Genomic DNA, 23,056 nt, shown 5'->3' on the forward strand with positions numbered 1-23,056 from the left:
CCTGCAGTGTAGACATATCACACTAGAAGAGGCCTGTGTGCCCGCAGTATAGACATATCACACTAGAAGAGGCCTGTGTGCCCGCAGTGTAGACATATCACACTAGAAGAGGCCTGTGTGCCCGCAGTGTAGACATATCACACTAGAAGAGGCCTGTGTGCTTGCACTGCAGACATATCACACTAGAAGAGGCCTGTGTGCCCGCAGTGTAGACATATCACACTAGAAGAGGCCTGTGTGCCTGCACGGTAGACATATCACACTAGAAGGCCTGTGTGCCTGCAGTGTAGACATATCACACTAGAAGCCTGTGTACCCACAGTGTAGACACATCACATGAGAAGGCCATGGACCTGCAGTGTAGACATATCACACGAGAAGGCCATGGACCTGCAGTGTAGACATATCACATGAGAAGGCCGTGGACTACAGTGTAGACATATCACATGAGAAGGCCATGGACTGCAGTATAGACATATCACACTAGAAGCAATGTGTACCCACAGTGTAGACATATCACACTAGAAGGCCATGGACCTGCAGTGTAGACATATCACACGAGAAGGCCTGTGTGCCTGCAGTGTAGACATATCACACTAGAAGAAGCCTGTGTACCTGCAGTGTAGACATATCACACTAGAAGAAGCCTGTGTACCTGCAGTGTAGACATATCACACTAGAAGAAGCCTGTGTACCGGCAGTGTAGACATATCACACTAGAAGAAGCCTGTGTACCTGCAGTATAGACATATCACACTAGAAGAAGCCTGTGTACCTGCAGTGTAGACATATCACACTAGAAGGCCATAGGCCTGCAGTGTAGACATATCACACTAGAAGGCCTGTATGCCTGCAGTGTAGACATATCATACTAAAAGAGGCCTGCGTGCCTGCAGTGTAGACATATCACACTAGAAGAGGCCTGCGTGCCCGCAGTGTAGACATATCACACTAGAAGAGGCCTGTGTGCCTGCAGTGTAGACATATCACACTAGAAGTCCTTGCAGGCCATGGCCAGACGCTGTCCTCATTAAGAGCCACATAAAGCCATCAAAATGTTTTAAGTAGGGGTGGGAGGTGACAGTTTGTGTCTGAAATAATCACTCTGGCTAAAGTGGACAGACCGGGGAGGAGGGTGCCAACGAGATGGAAGCATACCAGAAGGGAGGCTATCCCAACCCAGCAGCCCCGATTTAGACTGCGGTGGCAGTGGGGCAGTGTGCAGTTCACAGAGAGAAGTGAAGAGATTCGAGAGTTATTTAAGATGTCCTTGTGAGTGGATTCAGTATTTTACGCTTGTGTAAAGGATGTCAAGGACAACACTCAAGTTTGAGGCCTTTGTAGCAACCGCGAAGAAACGAAGCACTGAAAAAAGACCAAATTTCAGGGGAAAGAGGCCTGCAGAGGTAAGATTACAGCTTGGGGCGTATTCTGCTCGAGGTGCTTCTGAGACACGGAAGAGGACATGTCAAGAAGGTGATGATGATTGGCACCAAATGCTGTAGCATAACCTTCCCCTCCTGAACAATTCGGTACTAACACTTAGTCGGGCAGAGCAAGGTCCACATGGAGAAGCAGCTTGGTCTGGGGTATCAGAACCCAGGTGGTGCATTACACATTGAACTGTGTCCCCCAAATATGTGTTGGAATCCTTGCTACGTTAATGAGGCTGTACCGGTATAGGGCATGTCTTAAATTTAACCACATTCAAGATATAAAAAGAACAGATTAGGCACAGAGACAGGTAAGCACAGATGGGGAAAGACAGAGGCCACATGGTGGACTCCAGGGAATGCCAAGAAGAACGCTGGTGAAGTCGAGACGAGAATTTTTCCCCAGAGCAGAGAGAGCCTTCCCCTAGAGCTGGTGGCTTGAATTCGGACTTCCAGCCTCCTGAACTGTGAGAAAATAAATTTCTGTTCTTTAAAACCAAAAAAATAAAAGAAAGCAATTAGACTAAATACCATTCCCAACTGAAAGGAACTGGGGCTAGAGCAAGAACAGTGTGAGTGAGTCTGGAACACCCTGCTGCCTCAGAAAGAGAGGAAGCGCTCAGAGAAATGACGGGGTCTTGTCAGAAGCGCATGGGAGACGGTGTGAAGGGGCTTGCATTGGTCAAATTTCCAATGTGAAAAATCTAAAGAATATTGCCATAATGGACTATAATATATTGAATAATGATTAAGAAAAGAATCCAGGAGTCCACAGTGGTACAAGAGAATGCTGACTAACAAATACAGAAGGAATGATAGAATTTTCTTTAAATCATCATTTTATAATCACCATTTAACAACAGATTCAGGTAGGAGTTACTAATGGATGCCAAAAAGTAATTGGGAATAGGATATTCACACAGTCTCAAGGTGTTCCAATGGAAAAAGGTACTTTGACATTGGAGAAACCTTGCTAAGTGATCAAACTTACTATCACCAAGAATAGAAAATACTGATATTACACATCTCTTGATGAAGTATTTTGAGACGGATACAGCATTATCTCTGCAGATTTCTTAATGTTTAATGTGAATATTATTATGAGCAACCATTCAGAGTAATCCACATTGACAGACAGTCTTCAAGACAACTAACCTGGATGCTTCAGATATGGTGATGTCATGAAAGACCCCAAAAAGCTAGGGAACTGTCCTAACTTAAAGGACACTCAACAGGCATGACAGCTAAATATAACGTGTGACAGGGAAGACAGCTATAGGGATTATCGGGAAAATAACTGAGGAAAGCAGAAGTAAAACTGGGGAGTTCAGTCTCACGGATATCAAGGAATGAGAATGTTTCAAGAAAGACGTGGCCAACAAAGTAAAATGCAGTTGGGAGATCAAATAATACAGGCAGGACAAAAATGCGTGTTTTTGGCCACATGGGTATTGCTAGATGTTATGGATTGAATCCTGTCCCTCAAAAATATGTGTCGTAAACCCTAACCCCATGCCTGTGGTTACAATCCCATTTGGGAATGAGTTTTCTTTGTTATGTTTATAAGGCAGCATTAGTGTAGGGTATCTTGAGTCAATCTCTTTTGAGGCCTAAGAAGAGCCAGCGAGCACAAATGGGAGAAGAGAGACACCACGCCACATGAAGATCACCAAGGCACCCAGGAATAGAAGCTGAAAAGACGCAAGGACCTTCCACCAGGGCAGGCAGAGAGAGTGAGCCTTCCCCTAGAGCCCACACCCTAAATTCAGACTTCCAGCCTCCTAAATTGTGAGGCAGTAAATTTCTGCTTATTAAAGTCATCTACTCATCAGATTCCTGTCATAGCAGCACTAGATAACTAAAACACTAGATAGTTTGTTTATTTTTCTTTTCATGTCATTTGTTTCATTGTTTACCCAAAAGCTATACATGTTCATTACAAAAACTAATTATAAAATAAATACAAGTTAAAAGAAAAACATAAAAAAAACCTCATAATCCTTCCTAGCCAGAGACAACTGGTATTAATATCTAAGTGTATAGCTACCATGTACAGTTATATATTTTAAGCCAAAATAATTCTCCACACGTTCTGTTTTAAAACCTACTTTATTCACCTCACATACAGTTAACTATCTTTCCATACTAGGAGACACATAGCCGCACTGCTGTTTTTAAGGCTACATAGGAGTACATTGCATAGGTGTGCCAGATTGTTTAACTAAACCTCCTTTATTATTTGGACTGTTTCTAACTTTTTGCCTTCACAAAAAAGAGCTGCAATGAACATTAGCACAGCTAAATGTCTCAACATGCTTAATTATTTATCTCCTAAGGATAAATTCCTAGAAGTGGAATTGCTAGCTCAAGAGGCATTCATATTTTTCAGGCTTTTGCTATACAGTTGTTAAAGTGCTCACCGGAAAGACTTCATTACTTTACACTCTGCCCAACGCAGTGAACGGGCTCATCTTCTGGCAGCCTCACCAACACCAAGTGCTACGTTTTTTGAACCATGGAACTACTGACTTGTATTAATTTTATTTCCTGCCCCTCAATAAATCATAGTTTCCCAGTTGATTTTCCTCACATCTAGTAAATTTTAAGATAACTATAAATGAAAAGACAGGACAAAAATTTAGAAAACCTTTCATAAATTATTCAGACTAAGAGAAAAAATCACAGCATAAAATGGAGCCCTGGTGGCACAGTGGTTAAGTGCTCAGCTGCGAACCAAAAAATCAGCAGTTCAAGTCCACCAGCCGCTCCTTAGAAACTCTATGGGGCAGTTCTATTCCATCCCATTTTTTTTTCAAGTTTTAATGGGAGTCGCTATGATTTTTTTTTTACTTTTAGTAACAATAATGAAGGGCTCCTGCTGGCTCTGTAAACCTGCCTGCTGGTGGATAATTAACGGGCAGTTCTAATGCAAATGGTGAGACAGTTACAATGTACCAGCAAACAGAAATAGGACAAGAAATTGATCTATCCTGCAAAAGGTAACAGACGGTCAAAGCGTCCTGTCTCTGTCCCTGAGGACTCTGTGACTGTGTACTCACAACAGAGGCCTGCGCTCCTGTCCGAACTCTGCTTCATAGTAGCCATCTCTGCAGTCTTTTCCAACTAGATCATGAGGGTGAGGTTTATAGGGGTCATTCTTCGTTACTAACGTAATTCTCACTTTTCCTTTTCCATAGTAGTTCATAATCTGAAAAAGGGAAAAATCAAATACATGAACCATAAATATATACAGTAAAACCCGGGAAAGCTGGAACCTGCGTGAGGCAGAAACCTGTCAGAGAAGGAAAACTCAAATATTTTCCACTAAAATGAGTGACAGAAAAGAGGTAAAGAACTGAACCCTGTCAAACGCGGGAAACTTGTGAGACCTGGCAAACCAGGCAGTTCCGTCAAGTTTTAGCCACACAGGTTTCACTGTCTGTACATATGCACATATACGTATATACACGTACACATTCTATACAATGTTGTTAGCAATGGATAAAGAAACTCCAGTTGACTATCAACTGCGGTGGAGGAAACTCAGAGAATACTAGTTGGAAGAGTTTACTTCTCAGTTTCTTCGCCTGTATTTTCTGTCCTAACTTCCAACTGGTCAAATCATCTGACTCCTTATTTTTCTTTTAGACCAGGTAAAATTATGCCAAATTTGATCACAGAACATGAGAAAACACTTAGATGTAAAGTCACCAAATGCCCTGCTCTGAGACACCAAAAACATCCCTCGAAAGTACATATTTAAGCCATAGTAGAAATGATACCACACCAAAATGATCATTTTACTTAACGTGTAACATTTTATTTCACAAAAGTATTTGCTAATCAATAAGCATATTGCAAGTGTCCAGAGAACACCAGGGAGTAAGTCCCACTGAGTTTAACAAGATACAGTTTTACAGAGTGCACATCTAGAACTGAGAGTGAAGAGGAGGGTTTAGCGTGGAAGAAGGGGGTACTCTGAGCATGGGAGGAACAAAAGTTCAGTTTGGAAGCCAGCAAGTTTGCAAGAACAAAGCAGGAAATATAAAAACCAGCACACTGTAAGGGAGAAAGGTAGTTAAGTAAGAATGGGTAGACGGCATTAAAACCCACAGTTTTTAATTTAACCATAATTTGAACAATAACCAGGAAGTACTGCCTTTCTGAAGGAAAGAGAAGGTGACCGCTGCAGACTGAGAGCCAGGCTGATGCAGAGCTCAGGTCACGATGTGTGCAGGACCAGCCAGAACGGTGAACAAAAAGCTGATCTTAGGAACATCTTAGAGAACACATACAATAAGCTGAACCATGGAGAAGAGCTAAAATAACTCTTAAAAGGATTGGAAGAATATTTCCTTATTTACCTTTCCTTAGCATTTCTCCCATTTAAACACTTAAATAACTTAGATAATCCAAATCGTATAGCTGCTGAAAGTGTAATAAAAATCAGGAATTCAACACACAGCTTGCCGTGGGCTTACTCTGTAACTTTGGCAATTCCCTTTAAGTTCAATAAAATGAGGAGGCTTGTAAATAATCCGGTTATAAAACTAACCCAAAATCTGTTGATGAAAGATTGAATAACATTTTTCAGAATATACTCTACCAGTAAGGTTTTTAGTTGGCATTTAAAGGTTAAAATTTTTATTTAAAGTCAAATAAAATATAATACATAAATATAAAATATAAATACAGTATATTTACAACTATAAATATAGCAGATGTTACCAAATTTACACAAACAATTTGAAAAGTGATAGCATTTCAAACCTGTCAGTGTAAGACCCAGAGACCCAGAGGGCGACAGTAAAGGTACAGAGAGAGGAGAAAGAGGATCTTCTTTGCCACAGCCTCCATCTAGGCTGTCAAGTGATCGCAGTCAAGAAAGTAACTCTGGATTCCTGAATCCATGTCTTTAACCGACACAACAACTTCGCTCTGGAAGGAGAGGAAAGGGGTCATGATCCTAAAGCTGCCAGCGTACACTATGCACTATGACTCACTCTGCTTAGACTTAGCACACAACCATGTACAACACTTGTCGACTTACGTACCAATCAACCAACCGCTACGGAGTCGACTGCGACTGACGGCAACCCCGTGTGTGCCACAGCAGAACTGTGCCCACAGCATTTTCAATGGCTGATTTTTCAGTAGGTCACCAAGCCTTCTTCCAAGGGACCTTTGGGTGGACTCAAACTGCCAACCCTTTGGTTAGCAGCCGAGCACGTTAACTGCCTGCACCACCTGCGGACCCTGATTTACCTACAGGGGTGAAATAAGAAATGCCCTTAGACATCTAGCTATCTAGCACACAGCAATTAAAAACAGGAGAAAAGAGAAGAGACCGTGGTGACGACCTGAAGAAACCGGGCCTCTAACGTAACCGCAGGGGCTAAAACACGAGGCACTGAAAGTGGGGTGCACACAGGAAGGGTCAATTACCTGGATGGACGGGTACGTCCGGTTGCTGTCTGTGCTGTGCTCCCCGGGAATGCTGCCTGCTGACCGTCCTTCACATTTGTACCTGAATCGCATGCCCCTCTGCCTGGGTTGTTCGATTATCTCTATATACGGGTTATACCCACCTGAAAATTAAAAAAAGGCGGGGGGGGGGGGGGTGAGATTAGGATAGCAATAATAATGGATTTTAACCATTTTGGTTTTTTCCAAAACAGCAGATTTTCCCTTCCAACACGAAATAACAAGGCTGAAGCGTAATTATCCACAATTGGGTGGGAGAAACTGCTTTTGCCGTTAAAGTGAGCTCCTGGGGAGTGTTGGCACAAGCCGCTCAAACCACACTGACTTGGTGAGGACTTGATCACTCGGTGTCCGCAGCTGATGCCGCCAGTGTGAAGCTCTGAGGCGAACACTTCAGAGACAGCCACTTCCCACGTGAAACCAAGCACAGGGGTTTCCCCCAAGATTTCCCAGAGGGGCTAGGAAGATAGTATTCAGAAGCACAATATTGTACTCCAAAAGTGACTCAAATGTAATTTAACTGGTTGGTTTTACATTAGACTCTAACAGTGGAGTAAAAGACTGCTCCCTGAACATGAAAATGTATTTAAACATGTATAAGTTATTTGCATTGGAATTTTCAAGGTGGCGTACTGGTTAAGTGCTACGGCTGCTAACCAAGAGGTTGGCAGTTCGAATCCACCAGGTGCTCCTTGGAAACTCTATGGGGCAGTTCCACTCTGCCCTATAGGGTCGTTATGAGTCGGAATTACCTCCACAGCAATGGGTTTGGTTTTTTATACATAGTCTGGAGCCCTGATGGCAAAGTGGTTAAGAGCTCAGGCTGCTAACCAAAAGGCTGGCAGTTGGAATCCACCAGCCACTTCTTGGGAACCCTATGGGGCAGTTTTACTCTGTCCTATAGGGTTACTATGAGTCGGGATTGGCTTGATGGCACACAATAACAACAATGATACATAATCTATCAAAACAAGCCCCAAAAGGGACTTTAGGTTCAAGAGGATTTTCAGTCACGTCTAAATCTTTTTTTTTAAAGCAGAAGACACAACGGAGGAAAACGAAAATAACTTACTTTCTATAACAAATTTAATTCAAAATATCCACCTTTATGAAGAACTACTGTACATACAACAACACGGACGAATCTCAAAATAATTACGCTGAGTGAAGAAGTCGGATCAAAAAGGGCATATACCGTACAATTCCACTGACACAAAACTCAGGTTCCGTACACTAATCAGTAATGAAAGCAAGGACATCATTGGCTGCAGGGGTGTGAGGTGGGCAGGTAACTTGTGGACAATGGACATGTTCATTATCTTGACTGGGGTGGTGATCGCAAGGTTGAATACAAATGTCAAAACTTACCAAGTTATGTAATTTAAACACAGGCAGTTGATTGTACCTTAACTATACTTCAATTAAGTGGTTTAAAACATAAGCACCTTTGCTCTCTTTTATTATCCAAATCTAGGAAACGGAAGTTTAATAAAAACACTCAAGTGTACTTACAAGTAAGGTAGTTAATGTAAACAAATAAAAAACTCCCTCAGTTTAATCATTTCTAAATTCCCACAATCTGATATCCATTTCATTGATGGAAGGCTTGTCCTCTGTGAAGGCAAGCCACCTTCAGAAGGGGTGACACAATGGGGCTTCTCTGTGCAGTGCAGGGAAGAGACCCTGTGAACCCCACTCAGCTGCTTCTAAGTAGTGAGACCCTGGACATGTCACTCTTGTCCTCTGTGAAGGCAAGCCACCTTCAGAAGGGGTAACACAATGGGCCTATTATTTCAAAAAGAAAACAAAAATCCTCACAACTGGACCAATGAGCAACATCATGATAAATGGAGAAAAGACTTGAAGTTGTCAAGGATTTCATTTTACTTGGATCCACAGTCAACACCCATGGAAGCAGCAGTCAAGAAATCAAAAGACGCATTGCATTGGGCAAATCTGCTGCAAAGGACCTCTTGAAAGTGTTGACGAGCAGAGATGTGACCTTGAAGACCAAGGTGCATCTGACCCAAGCCACGGTATTTTCAATCGCATCACATGCATGTGAAAGCTGGACAATGAATAAGGAAGACCGAAGAAGAATTGACGCCTTTGAATTGTGGTGTTGGTGAAGAATATTGAATACACCATGAACTGCCAAAAGAACGAACAAATCTGTCTTGGAAAATGTACAACCAGAATGCTCCTTAGAAGCAAGGATGGCGAGACTGCATCTTACATACTTTGGACATGTTGTCAGGAGGGATCAGTCCCTGGAGAAGGACATCATGCTTAGCAGAGTACAGGGTCAGCGGAAAAGAGGAAGACCCTCAACGAGGTGGATTGACACAGTGGCTGCAACAATGAGCTCAAGCATAACAACGATTGTAAGGATGGCTCAGGACCTGGCAGTGTTTCGTTCTGTGGCGCGTAGGGTCGCTATGAGTCGGAACCGACTCGACGGCACCTAACAACAACAACAACAACATTATTTCAAATGCTTTTTTGAAAACATTGACTTAAACAAGGGCCTTATGGACCAGTGAACAGAAAACAAATTCTTAGACTACAGAAGACAGGAAAACATAAACAAAATTCAGAATAAAGTCATGACAAGAGCAAAACAGGAGTGCCTCATTATGTCAGAGGGAAAAAGAGTGAATGAAGCAAAAGGGTGGGGAGAGAGATGGGCAGGGAAGGGAGAAATCCAGGACATTCTAGGGAAAGGGAACTGTGTGCCCGAGGTGTGGCAGCAGAGAAGGGTCTGTTACAGAATCACCGGTGTAGGTTCCCACAGGAGTGCAGCAAACGTCACTCTTTACAAAGAGAACTGATAGCCAGAGCACACAAGGGGGTCTGGATCTTATTCCAAGGGTGCCATGAATCAGTGCATGTTTCTAAGCAGGGGAATCACATGATTAGACAGGCATTTCGGAGTAGGAATTCTGGTGGCAGTGGACAGACTGAAGAGAAGAGCTGAGAGGCTATTACAACAATGTGGACAGGGGAGGGTGTGTCTGAAATGATAGCAGTAACAGGGATAAGGGGCTATTTAGAAGACAAAAAGGGCAGTACTTGGGGACTCAACATCAGGATTACTGATGGCTCCAAGGTTTCTACTTTGGGTCACTGAGTAATGAGTTATTACTTTACGTTTAGTTTTATCCTCTTGGGCTCAGACCCCTTGTGTTTGAACTTACCACCTCTGTGTTCATTCAAAACACAAAGGCCCGGAAATGTCCATCGACAGATGAATGGGTAAGCAAAATGTGCAATGTGATCCTGCTCGGCCACAGAGAGAAATGCAGTTCTGCAATGTGATCCTGCTCAGCCACAAAGAGAAATGCAGTTCTGACACATGTCACAACACAGATGAAAATATCATGCTGAGCGAGGGAAAACCAAATGAAAACCCTCTTGCCATGGAGTTGATTCCGACTCATTGTGACCCTACAGAACAAAGTAAAGCTGGCTCCATAGCGTTTCCAAGGAGCAGCTAGTGGGTTCAAACCGCTGACCTTTTGGTTAGCGGCTGAGCTCTTAATCACTGCACCACCAGGGCTCCTGAGCGAGACAAGTCATAGGAGAAATACTGTATGATCTTATTTATACAAAACGAGTAAATGTATGAAAAGCAAAGGTTGTTAGTGGTTACCAGGGGTGGGGAAAGGAGGGCTTCTGCTTAGGGGGCGCTGAGTTTATGTTCATGGTCGGGGAACATGGTCGGGGAACAATCTGTGCAGCAGGAAGGCTGCAGGCAGTGTCACTAAACTGTACATGAGGAAACTACTGAAGTGGGAAAGGTTTTCTTGTGCGTATTTTCACCACAATGGGGAAAAAAGAAGAAAAAGGACAAAGGGCCAGGGAATACAGATTTTAACCCAACCAGGTTCAAAAGGCTTATTTCGATTTTACTGAAAAACAGACAGAAATGCAGATGAGTATATCTCATACTAAAATATTTAACATCTTCATATATCCTTGTAGGAATATTTAAGGGGAAGTACATTTCCTCTAAATAGCTGATAAAATCAACACTATCTTTAAAACTGTATCTTCAATATTTACGTGGTTGAACTAAAGGCCAAATAAATCCCTGCCCACTACTTACTTAAAGGGTGTCTGGATAAGAAACTGACACTGAATGACATCACTATCGGTAAATGGCTAACTTTTGGGGAAGGGGCACTGTGAATAAAGTGCTGGGCTCAGTGAGCACTCCAATCTCTCAGTGGCTAATACACTTCTGTAAACCAGATAATGCAGTTACGAAAAAAGTCTGTAGATAAAAGAACAAAAAAGCAATTGCTGAAAAGATTTTAAAAAACTTTTAATGAAATAAATATTACTTATCATAGACTATCAAGCACTCGAAAATTTCTGAAATCTATTCTTCCTTTTACAGAAGCTCTTTATTGGTAAAAAGTCTCAGAACCAAGTAACAGATTCCCCCGGCTAGAAGTAACCTCCCTCTCCTCAAAGCTCCCATAGTATTGTGCTTTATGACAACTGTTCCAAGTGACTCCAGTTTAGGGAAGACACCTGTCTTATTTCTTCAGGTTCCTTGAAGGTGGGGACTGTGTCTTACTCATTAGTGCCTTGATATCTGTTGAGTGAATGACTGAAATTCTAAAGTTAGATGTTTTTGTTTGTGAACGTTACTTAAACATTACAGGGAATATGCAAGTGATTGGTCAGACTTTCCTTACTTGACTCCACCACTGTGGAAACAGAAACAGCGCTCTGTAGGCACTGAGCTGCAACCGTGCTACACCTTCATACTTTCTTATACCCATTCATACTGTGATTTCTTTAACTGTATTTATGATTTTTAAAAACAGCGCTCTGTAGGCACTGAGCTGCAACCGTGCTACACCTTCATACTTTCTTATACCCATTCATACTGTGATTTCTTTAACTGTATTTATGATTTTTAAAAACAGCGCTCTGTAGGCACTGAGCTACAACAGTGCTACACCTTCATACTTTCTTATACCCATTCATACTGTGATTTCTTTAACTGTATTTATGATTTTTAAAAACAGCGCTCTGTAGGCACTGAGCTGCAACCGTGCTACACCTTCATACTTTCTTATACCCATTCATACTGTGATTTCTTTAACTGTATTTATGATTTTTAAAAACAGCGCTCTGTAGGCACTGAGCTGCAACCGTGCTACACCTTCATACTTTCTTATACCCATTCATACTGTGATTTCTTTAACTGTATTTATGATTTTTAAAAACAGCGCTCTGTAGGCACTGAGCTGCAACAGTGCTACACCTTCATACTTTCTTATACCCATTCATACTGTGATTTCTTTAACTGTATTTATGATTTTTAAAAACAGCGCTCTGTAGGCACTGAGCTGCAACCGTGCTACACCTTCATACTTTCTTATACCCATTCATACTGTGATTTCTTTAACTGTATTTATGATTTTTAAAAACAGCGCTCTGTAGGCACTGAGCTACAACAGTGCTACACCTTCATACTTTCTTATACCCATTCATACTGTGATTTCTTTAACTGTATTTATGATTTTTAAAAACAGCGCTCTGTAGGCACTGAGCTGCAACCGTGCTACACCTTCATACTTTCTTATACCCATTCATACTGTGATTTCTTTAACTGTATTTATGATTTTTAAAAACAGCGCTCTGTAGGCACTGAGCTGCAACCGTGCTACACCTTCATACTTTCTTATACCCATTCATACTGTGATTTCTTTAACTGTATTTATGATTTTTAAAAACAGCGCTCTGTAGGCACTGAGCTGCAACAGTGCTACACCTTCATACTTTTATACCCATTCATACTGTGATTTCTTTAACTGTATTTATGATTTTTAAAAACAGCGCTCTGTAGGCACTGAGCTGCAACAGTGCTACACCTTCATACTTTTATACCCATTCATACTGTGATTTCTTTAACTGTATTTATGATTTTTAAAAACAGCGCTCTGTAGGCACTGAGCTGCAACAGTGCTACACCTTCATACTTTCTTATACCCATTCATACTGTGATTTCTTTAACTGTATTTATGATTTTTAAAAACAGCGCTCTGTAGGCACTGAGCTGCAACAGTGCTACACCTTCATACTTTTATACCCATTCATACTGTGATTTCTTTAACTGTATTTATGATTTTTAAAAACAGCGCTCTGTAGGCACTGAGCTGCAACAGTGCTACACCTTCATACTTTCTTATACCCATTCATACTGTGATTTCTTTAACTGTATTTATGATTTTTAAAAACAGCGCTCTGTAGGCACTGAGCTGCAACCGTGCTACACCTTCATACTTTCTTATACCCATTCATACTGTGATTTCTTTAACTGTATTTATGATTTTTAAAAACAGCGCTCTGTAGGCACTGAGCTGCAACAGTGCTACACCTTCATACTTTCTTATACCCATTCATACTGTGATTTCTTTAACTGTATTTATGATTTTTAAAAACAGCGCTCTGTAGGCACTGAGCTGCAACAGTGCTACACCTTCATACTTTCTTATACCCATTCATACTGTGATTTCTTTAACTGTATTTATGATTTTTAAAAACAGCGCTCTGTAGGCACTGAGCTGCAACAGTGCTACACCTTCATACTTTCTTATACCCATTCATACTGTGATTTCTTTAACTGTATTTATAATTTTTAAAAACAGCGCTCTGTAGGCACTGAGCTGCAACAGTGCTACACCTTTATACTTTCTTATATCCATTCCTGTTGTGATTTATCTGTATTTATAAGTTTTAAAAAACCTCCCAGCTGTAAGGTTTACATCATACATCAGTGTAACGCACCAGTTACTTCCTTCCTCAGGACCCTGCACTGAACTGCCTACCATTCTTCCTTAAGATAAAAAGTTCTGAAATTTAGTCATCCATGAAGCAGAAAAAGGCAAAATATAAATCAGGGAGTTGTAGAAAAAATGAGTACTTTTAACTAAGATTGTCTCAAATCCCTAGTTTTGAAAAGCATTAAAATGTCTTCAAAACAGTCTAAACAAGTCAATTTTCTGTATTTTTCTTTAATCAAGATTGCAAAAAATTTAAATTGGCCCCTATATTCTGAACAGTAAAATGTTACTACAGAATAACATCTGAAATATACCGAACGTGTTTGCAAGATATATTTATGCTTTTTTTTTGTACTCTTAAGCAAAAAAGGGCACTATTTTTAAACATAGTGGCCTATAAGTTGAGTTTTTAAGATTAAAAAGATAAATTATTCTGAAATAAAAATAGCTAAAAGTGGATCATAAACTGTCAAAAATAGATACATTATTAATTAAAAAACTTACTGTTAGAATTAGAAATCAGCATTAAAAATACAGTGAAAAAATACTAATCCCAGCAGTTACAATTATAAAACCATTTTAAAGCACTTTTCCATACATTTCTCATTTGATCCTCTGAACGGCTTTGATCTTCATTTAAAAAAAAAAAACCACAGGGATTACTGTTCCATCTTATAGATGATAAAACTGAAGTTCAAAAATGTTAAATGACTTGCTCAAGGGCATATAATTAATAATAGAGCCAATGCTACAAAATTACAAAAAGTCATAAGAGAAAGAAGTTGTGAATAACATTACTTAATATGACAGTTGGGATCCAGGATCAAATTCAAAAAAACAAGCATAAAAGCAGCTGAGGGTAAAGTCACAATAACTGATAGCTCACAAAAAACCGCAACCTAAAACAAACCCACCTTAGCTGAAGAAGATACTGCACCGCGGCGCAGGCCCACGGCACTTAGACCCAAGGAGATGCCCAGGGCAGACTCACACTGTGGGGCCATCAGAACCATCCAGGTACCAGGACAGACTCACACTGTGGGGCCCATCAGAACCACCCAGGTACCAGGACAGATTCACACTGTGGGGCCCATCAGAACCACCCAGATACCAGGGCAGACTCACACTGTGGGGCCATCAGAACCACCCAGGTACCAGGACAGACTCACACTGTGGGGCCCATCAGAACCACCCAGATACCAGGGCAGACTCACACTGTGGGGCCATCAGAACCACCCAGGTACCAGGACAGACTCACACTGTGGGGCCATCAGAACCACCCAGGTACCAGGGCAGACTCACACTGTGGGGCCCATCAGAACCACCCAGATACCAGGGCAGACTCACACTGTGGGGCCATCAGAACCACCCAGGTACCAGGGCAGACTCACACTGTGGGGCCCATCAGAACCACCCAGGTACCAGGGCAGACTCACACTGTGGGGCCATCAGAACCACCCAGGTACCAGGACAGACTCACACTGTGGGGCCCATCAGAACCACCAGGTACCAGGACAGACTCACACTGTGGGGCCCATCAGAACCACCCAGGTACCAGGACAGACTCACACTGTGGGGCCCATCAGAACCACCCAGGTACCAGGACAGACTCACACTGTGGGGCCCATCAGAACCACCCAGGTACCAGGACAGACTCACACTGTGGGGCCCATCAGAACCACCCAGGTACCAGGACAGACTCACACTGTGGGGCCATTAGAACCACCCAGGTACCAGGACAGACTCACACTGTGGGGCCCATCAGAACCACCCAGGTACCAGGACAGACTCACACTGTGGGGCCCATCAGAACCACCCAGGTACCAGGGCAGACTCACACTGTGGGGCCCATCAGAACCACCCAGGTACCAGGACAGACTCACACTGTGGGGCCCATCAGAACCACCTAGGTAGCTTCTTCAAAACACTCGCGTCTTGCGCTCACCCGAGGCCTGCTGAACAGAAATGGAAATCTTCAAGGGCAAAGCCCAGACACATGTTTCTGAAAAAGCCTCTGAAGGCACTTCTAACACACACTCCTGCTTATGAAAACACCGACCTAAAACAAAGAAGTGGCAACACCAATCACATACCTAGAGAAGGTACACAAAAATTCAGGTACAAGTATGGGCTGTATCATGAATAAAACAGGCCGAGCAATTCCAGCTGGTTCTAACTCCTCTTTCTCTCCCAGTTCAGCAAAACTTATCCAAACACAAGCAAGGGAAGAAGACATTAGTACAGGGATAGCTTTCAATCGCTCTCATTTATTTAAAAGGTAAATTGTTTGCAAAATTAATACTTTAACTATCATCAGAGACATGTTTCTTACCCACACCAACACACCAACGTGCCACCGCACAGTGGAGAACAGCGAACTGCAAATCCCTCACACAGCTACTGAGACCCAAAGGAGCAAACGGAGCTAACAACACACTTTCCCAAATATCACCTTTACTCACTTTGGAGAAAATGAAAAGAAGATCTGTTCCTATTTCCTCAAACCTCAGAACCCAGTTAAGTCATGCTGATGATCCTCTTTACCTTAAGACACAGGTAAGTTTTTCCACTTCCTTCTAACCTAGTGAACAAAACTTAGTCACTATGTCTTACAAAGATAAAACTGCATTCATTGAATAAAAAGTCAAAGAACATTCAAGCCCACTACTCCCGTAAGACAGAAAAAGACTACCACAGGAGATGCAAAAGAAGTCAAATAAAGAATGACTGATGTCAATCAAATTAGCAAAAGGACAGATTGTTGAACTGTCTACTAAGTAAATTTTTAGGAAGAGAAGAGACACTGCCTCCAAATATCTACTCTGTTTAAATACACACAAAACCACTTCAAATTGTTCAAAAGTAAATGGGCATTCTTTGCTTAAAAATTCTTGAAAGATGCATTTCTATCATCTGGTCTAGTTTACTATTATTGGTTTTATGTTCTCATAAAATTCTGGAATCTTAACCAGTAACCAGTTGCCATCGAGTTGATTTTGACTCATGGCGATCCTATGTGTGTCACAGCAGAGCCGTGCCCCACAGGATTTTCAATGGCTGAGTTTTCAGAAGCAGACTGCCAGGTCTTTCTTCTGAGGTGCCTCCGGGTAGACCCGAACCTCCAACCTTCCTTTTAGTTAGCAGCCAAGCGTGTTAGCCGTTTGCACCACGTGGGACTCCTACAATCAAAGGGTACCTAATGTTAAGTGCTAAGTGTCTCTAAGGAGCCCTGGTGGCACAGTGGTCAAGAGCTCAGCTGCTAACCAAAAGGTCGGCAGTTCGAATCCACCTGCCACTCCCTGGAAACTCTACGGAGCAGTTCTACTCTGTCCTATATAGCGTCACTATAAGTTGGAATGGACTTGACGGCAACAGGTTTGGTGTTGGTAAGTATCTCTAGTGACTCACGTTTCCTAGAAGTCTAAGTCCCAAAACAGCTCCACTCAAGAAGAATTTTATGGGGCATGCATCACCTCATTTGTTCCTCACAACAAGCCTTTGCAGTAGATACTCATTCTGTGTGTTTTTCTGATGACACTGAACCCATACATCACAGAATAGCAGAACTGGAATAAACACCAATCTAGGTCTACCACAGCTGAAGTCCAAGTTCATTGCAATTGTACCAGGCTAACCGAATCAGGCCTTAAGGAAGAACCCAAGTTGGGAATTTTCAGGTGAGTATTTGACCGATGGATGCACCGAAGGCAAACAAAAGATGCAGTAAAAGATTTTGGCAGTAGAGATCCCACTACTGTGGGGGGAAAATATGAAATCCTCAGAAAACTTTTTAACTATCAGAATGCAAAGTAGGTAAACATTCAAAATCTGTCCCAGATTGTTCAGGCATTCTAGTAAAAACAGATCGCAGGACCTTACTGTTTTAAAAATAAAAGTACAGAATATCCAGAAATATGAATTTCAGCGAAACAGTGACTATTTGGGACATGTTGCAGTATACTAAGAGACTACTTGTTGCTTATCTGAAATTTCAGTCTAGCTGGGTATCCTGCGCCTCATCCGGCAAACCTACTCCTGATCCCAAACAGCTTGACTTCTGCATGAGTATAAAACCCATACACAGCTCAGATGTCGACTCAACAAAGTAGGAAGGTGTGTTAAGGTCATATGCCTACAAACACATCATCTGTAGAGAACACAGATGAGAGGATGTTGGAACAAAAAGAAATTCTGAGTCCCTTAGGTTGTGTCTCAGAGTCATCACGCACACCACAGACGTTCCTAGCCGTGATTCATCTGGTTCCTCCCTAGTCATTTGATTGACTGTGTCTGTCATATACAACCTTCATTCTTTTACACCACTGTGATCTCTGCCTTTACGTGGTTTGTATTTCTGAAACAATATACAGTCTTACTAAAAAAGAAGAATAAAAGTCATTTGCTTTAGCTACCCATTCCTAACTTTCAGCTCTATCATTAAAGATAAGCTGCATCATATCTACGTCCATTTTTTTTCTCTCACTACAGAGGAAAAAATAGATCTCTCGAAATTTACACTACAAAGAGTTGGTAAGTAATGTGGTTTATGAAAACAATTTTTTCATGTACTTCCTATTATTATGTGACTTAGCAGAATTATACCAAAGAAAAACGTGAATAAAAACGAATCATCTAACATTTACAACACGCTTTACAAAAGAAAGTACTAGTTTATTAGTAAGCACGGCTATGCATCTTACAAGGATGCTTTGCTCTTTTTTACTGGAACAACAGCAGGTTTTGAATTCAAACACAAAAATAACTGATTTTACTTGTATTCAAGAGAACAGAATCATACATACAAGAGTAACGGCTGCCTAACTGGATACCTTAGACAGATTTGGGGACATTTTTCCTCACAATGCCTATCCTAATTAGGCTGGAATTAAGGTCTAAAAAAAAAAAAGGGCAATGAAAAACTGCTTAACAGAACCAGAGCTGTGAAGTCCCTATGAAATTATGATATGTTACTTTTATGTTATATAGACCACATATTCAACTACACATATCTATTTACATATGACATCCGGTGAGAAATGAAGAAATGGTCCCAAAGGTTAGGTAGTCAATAAAAATACTTCTTGAGGTTTTAATACTACCTTTTTTTTTTTTTTTTTTTTACTACAAACAGAATCTAAACCAGACAATGAATTAAGACAATTTTTTTTTTTTTTTGGTTACACTTTCAGTTAAATTACCATTTTCAAAGTATGGCTGGGAATTTATGATTTATTTTGTGAATCTTTTTCTCTATGTAAGGCTTTTACAACTGTTTAAGGGAAATATTCTCAAACTCCTTTAAAAAAATACTTGCCCAGCAGTTTTCAAACAACTGGATTACATTTTAAAATAACATATTTTAAATAGTCCTATTTTAATCTAACTCGTGAGAAAATGTTAAAAAAAAAAAAAAAAGTAAGATAATCACTTTTCAACTTCCAAACCTCCAAAACTTTAAAAGTTTCCTCCCTCCAGTTTAGGGAATTCTTAGTCCTCATAACAGCAGAAGATATAATGTCATTAAACAAATTTAAATTCCATCACATTTTAAAATCATGTGGGTCTTAGAATGCTACTCTATAGAGAATTAATTTTTTTCTCTTGCAAGAGTTAGATCACAATATATTCATGCAGTAAATTAGTAAAGTTTGATTAAATCGACATCAGGCTGACCTTTTCCTTGTAATGCTTGTCATTCTTCACCACTTCCATAAAACATCTTTCTGATAACCAATAAATTAACCAAATATTTCAAAGTCATCTTTGTGCTTTTAATCTAAATGTGCTTTGAGTTTATGAACTTAGAACATTAACTGAAAGTTCGGGGTCACTGAAATGGGTAAAGGGAAAGTGGAGAGTTTTAAACCATATTTGTGTTCTCACAAGAAAACCACAAAGACAAACTGAAATCAAACGTCACATGAAACACCCCTATTTCCTTTTCAGCTTAGAGTAGTGGCTGCAGCACTGTTCTGCTCAACCCTTTAAAAAGATCCTTTAAGTTTTCTACTTCCTCTTCTGTTAAGTATCAGCCTGGACTTAGGGTCACGGAGCAGGGGGTTGGGAGGCGGGGTCAAGCGTAAACCAACGGGTCTCCAGTCCCCTGGCCTTGCACTGCAGACGCCCTCGCCCACCCCACAGCACCCCCCCATCCCGTTCCTGCACGGCAGACGCCCTCGCCCACCCCACAGCACCCCCCCCATCCCGTTCCTGCACGGCAGACGCCCTCGCCCACCCCACAGCACCCCCCCCATCCCGTTGCTGCACGGCAGACGCCCTCGCCCACCCCACAGACCCCCGGGCCCCGTTCCTGCACGGCAGACGCCCTCGCCCACCCCACAGCACCCCCCCATCCCGTTGCTGCACGGCAGACGCCCTCGCCCACCCCACAGACCCCTGGGCCCCGTTCCTGCACGGCAGATGCCCTCGCCCACCCCACAGCCCCCCGGACCCAGTTCCTGCACGGCAGACGCCCTCGCCCACCCCGCAGCCCCCCGGACCCCGTTCCTGCACGGCAGATGCCCTCGCCCACCCCACAGCCCCCCGGGCCCTGTTCCTGCACGGCAGACGCCCTCGCCCACCCCGCAGCCCCCCGGGCCCCGTTCCTGCACGGCAGACGCCCTCGCCCACCCCACAGCCCCCCCGATCCCGTTCCTGCACGGCAGACGCCCTCGCCCACCCCACAGCACCCCGGACCCCGTTCCTGCACGGCAGACGCCCTCGCCCACCCCACAGCCCCCCGGACCCCGTTCCTGCACTGCAGACGCCCTCGCCCACCCCACAGCCCCCCGGACCCCGTTCCTATACTGCAGACGCCCTCGCCCACCCCACAGCCCCCCGGGCCCCGTTCCTGCACTGCAGACGCCCTCGCCCACCCCACAGCCCCCCGGGCCCCGTTCCTGCACTGCAGACGCCCTCGCCCACCCCACAGCCCCACAAAGCTACCGGCAGGCGTCCACTCCCGAGAGGTGAGCCCTGCAGAAGCTGCAGGAGCTGGTCTGTCTCCAGCCGTCGCTTAAGGGCTTGGGGTCCGAACCCCCTTCCCTCCTGCCCCAGGGGAAAGCCGACCGGGAGGGGGGCACCCGGCTTCGCCCTCGGATGTGCTCTCGGGGCGCCTTTCCGCCGCGACACGGGGGTCACCTGGGGTGGAGGCACCTGGGGTGGGGTCACCTGGGTGGCAGCTCCCGGCGACACGGGGGTCACCTGGGGGTGGGGTCACCTGAGGGGCAGCTCCCGGCGACATGGGGGTCACCTGGGGTGGGGTCATCTGGGGGTCAGGTCACCTGGAGGGCAGCTCCCGGCGACACGGGGGTCACCTGGTGACACGGGGTGGGGTCACCCGAGGGGCAGCTCCCGGCTACACGGGGATCACCTGGGGGTGGGGTCACCTGGAGGTGAGGTCACCTGGGGGGCAGCTCCCTGCAACACAGGGGTCACCTGGGGTGGGGTCACCATGGGGTGGGGTCACCAGAGGGGCAGCTCCCTGCGACACAGGGGTCACCTGGGGTGGGGTCACCATGGGGTGGGGTCACCATGGGGTGGGGTCACCATGGGGTGGGGTCACCTGGTGACATGGGGGTGGGGTCACCCGAGGGGCAGCTCCCGGCGACACGGGGTCACCCCGCTGCTGCTCTGAGGCAGGAGCCACCATTTCACCACGAATCCCCCCGAGAACCCCCGTCTCCCTTCCGACCACCGCCGCCCCGATCCCAACACCAAGCCGCCGGCAACTCCTAAGGTTCCAGCTGCAACAATGGGACCCAACTACCGAGCGAGCTTGTCACTTCGCACGCAAATCCTCAAGCAAGTCACTTTTCAAAGGGCGGACGGTTTGCCGGCTGACGCGATTTTAAAGACTGAACGCGCCGCGGCCAAAGCCCGGCAGACCGAGAGCCCCCGAAACCCGGGTAGCAGCCCCGGGGCGACCTTTGCCCCCGACCCTGCCGCGGGGACCTCGGCCCTCGCTCCCCCCCGGGAACACTCACCGGAGGCCATGGTTCCGCTCACCGCGCCGCCCCGCAGGCAGCTCCAAGCGTCCGGGCCGGACGGCGCCGCGGCCAGGGAGCGCGTCAGTCAGTCAGCCGGTCGCGGCCCTCTGCCGCCGGGACCCCAGTTTCCCTGGCCACTCCCGGGCCCTCCTCCTCCTTCCCGCCCTCCTCGGCTCTGCGGCTCACACCTTCCCACCTCCTTAGCTCTCGCGCTCCGGTCAGCCGGCGTCGCCCGTCCAGGGTGCCGGAGCGCGGTGGGAGCCGAGCGCCCGCCCGCGGAGAGGCAGGCAGCCCGGCGGGAGGGGGATTTCCCGCCGCTGACGTAGGCCGCTCGCCACCGCGTCCTCCGGGGGCGGGGGGCGGGGCCTCCGGCGGCCCGCGCGCGTCCGCACGCCCCTGCGCCCCGTGCGCGCGCCCGCCCCCGCGCATGCGCCCCCGAAGGGCTGCGGGCCGGGGGAGCCGGGAGCGCAGGATCCTGGGGAGCGCAGGGGACGCCGGGAGGCGGAGGGGCCGGCCGCGCGCCGAGGCCGCGGGCCGCCGAGAAATCCCCCTCCTCCGGGTTGTTCTGCCGAGCGTGGTTTAAAGTTCACAGGCGGGTGGGAGGGAGCGGTGACGTCGGGAGGCCGGCCTGCCGGGGCGCTCGGGGCGGGCCGGCGGCTCGGGGGAGGTGGGCCTGGGGTTTTCGATCGGTGCTTCCCCCTTTTCCCGCTTTCGTACATGCAAATGGCCGCCCCCGGCCGGCGGTGAGGCGGCGCGTCCTGAGGCGCCGCTGAGGGGTGCGGCCGCGGCCGGCGCCTCTGTTCTCCGTGCGGGATCTTCGTTTGCGTGGGGCTCCCCCGCAGTGTGGCTTCCCCCTCTGTCTTTAAGCTGCGAGGGCACCGAGTTGACTTTACGAGTTTTACCCACGAAAACCTTTCGAGTCAGAGTCCTGCGCCGCGATTTCGTGCTCTGGGGAGCAGTTGCCCCGTCGTTACGTGTGGAAGTTGAGCGAAAAACGAGTCGCCGTTGGGTGGACCCCATATCCTGGGATTTAACGGAGAGGCCCAGCAGGAAGGGGAGATGGAAAACCATTCGGAGTTGAAGGAATCCAGTATAGCTTTGTGTCCCGCATTTGCTGAGAGCCTCCTCCGGGCCAGATAGTTTATCTCACCTGTGAAGTAGTAGTATCCTGGTTTTAGAGATGAGGTGCGGGGTTCAGAGAGTTAAGTAACTTGTCCAAAGGCCAGAATGCTGCTAGAAGGAAAAAGAATTTATACCTAAGGTAGTCTGAATCCAAACCTTCATGTTCTTTCCACGCTCTCCCCCCCCTTTTTTTTTTTAATTTTAAATTGTGTTTTAGGTGAAAGTG

At 45.1% G+C, this 23,056-nt stretch overlaps 1 protein-coding gene across 2 annotated transcripts in view; it reads right to left on the bottom strand.

The window, feature by feature from the left end:
• REL (REL proto-oncogene, NF-kB subunit) overlaps positions 1–22,053 on the bottom strand; it is a 46,818-nt gene extending 24,765 nt beyond the window's left edge. For both annotated transcript variants that reach the window (XM_049870345.1, XM_049870346.1), the window contains exons 1-3: positions 21,706–22,053; positions 6,879–7,021; positions 4,493–4,641 (exon numbers count right to left, since the gene is read on the bottom strand). In XM_049870345.1, coding sequence (XP_049726302.1) covers positions 4,493–4,641; positions 6,879–7,021; positions 21,706–21,715 — 302 coding nt within the window. In that variant the 5' untranslated portion in view covers positions 21,716–22,053. The remainder of the gene's footprint in view (positions 1–4,492; positions 4,642–6,878; positions 7,022–21,705) is intronic.
• Positions 22,054–23,056: the final 1,003 nt, after the last annotated feature.

Source organism: Elephas maximus, chromosome 26 (assembly GCF_024166365.1).
Source record: "Elephas maximus indicus isolate mEleMax1 chromosome 26, mEleMax1 primary haplotype, whole genome shotgun sequence".
Lineage (NCBI taxonomy): Eukaryota > Metazoa > Chordata > Mammalia > Proboscidea > Elephantidae > Elephas > Elephas maximus.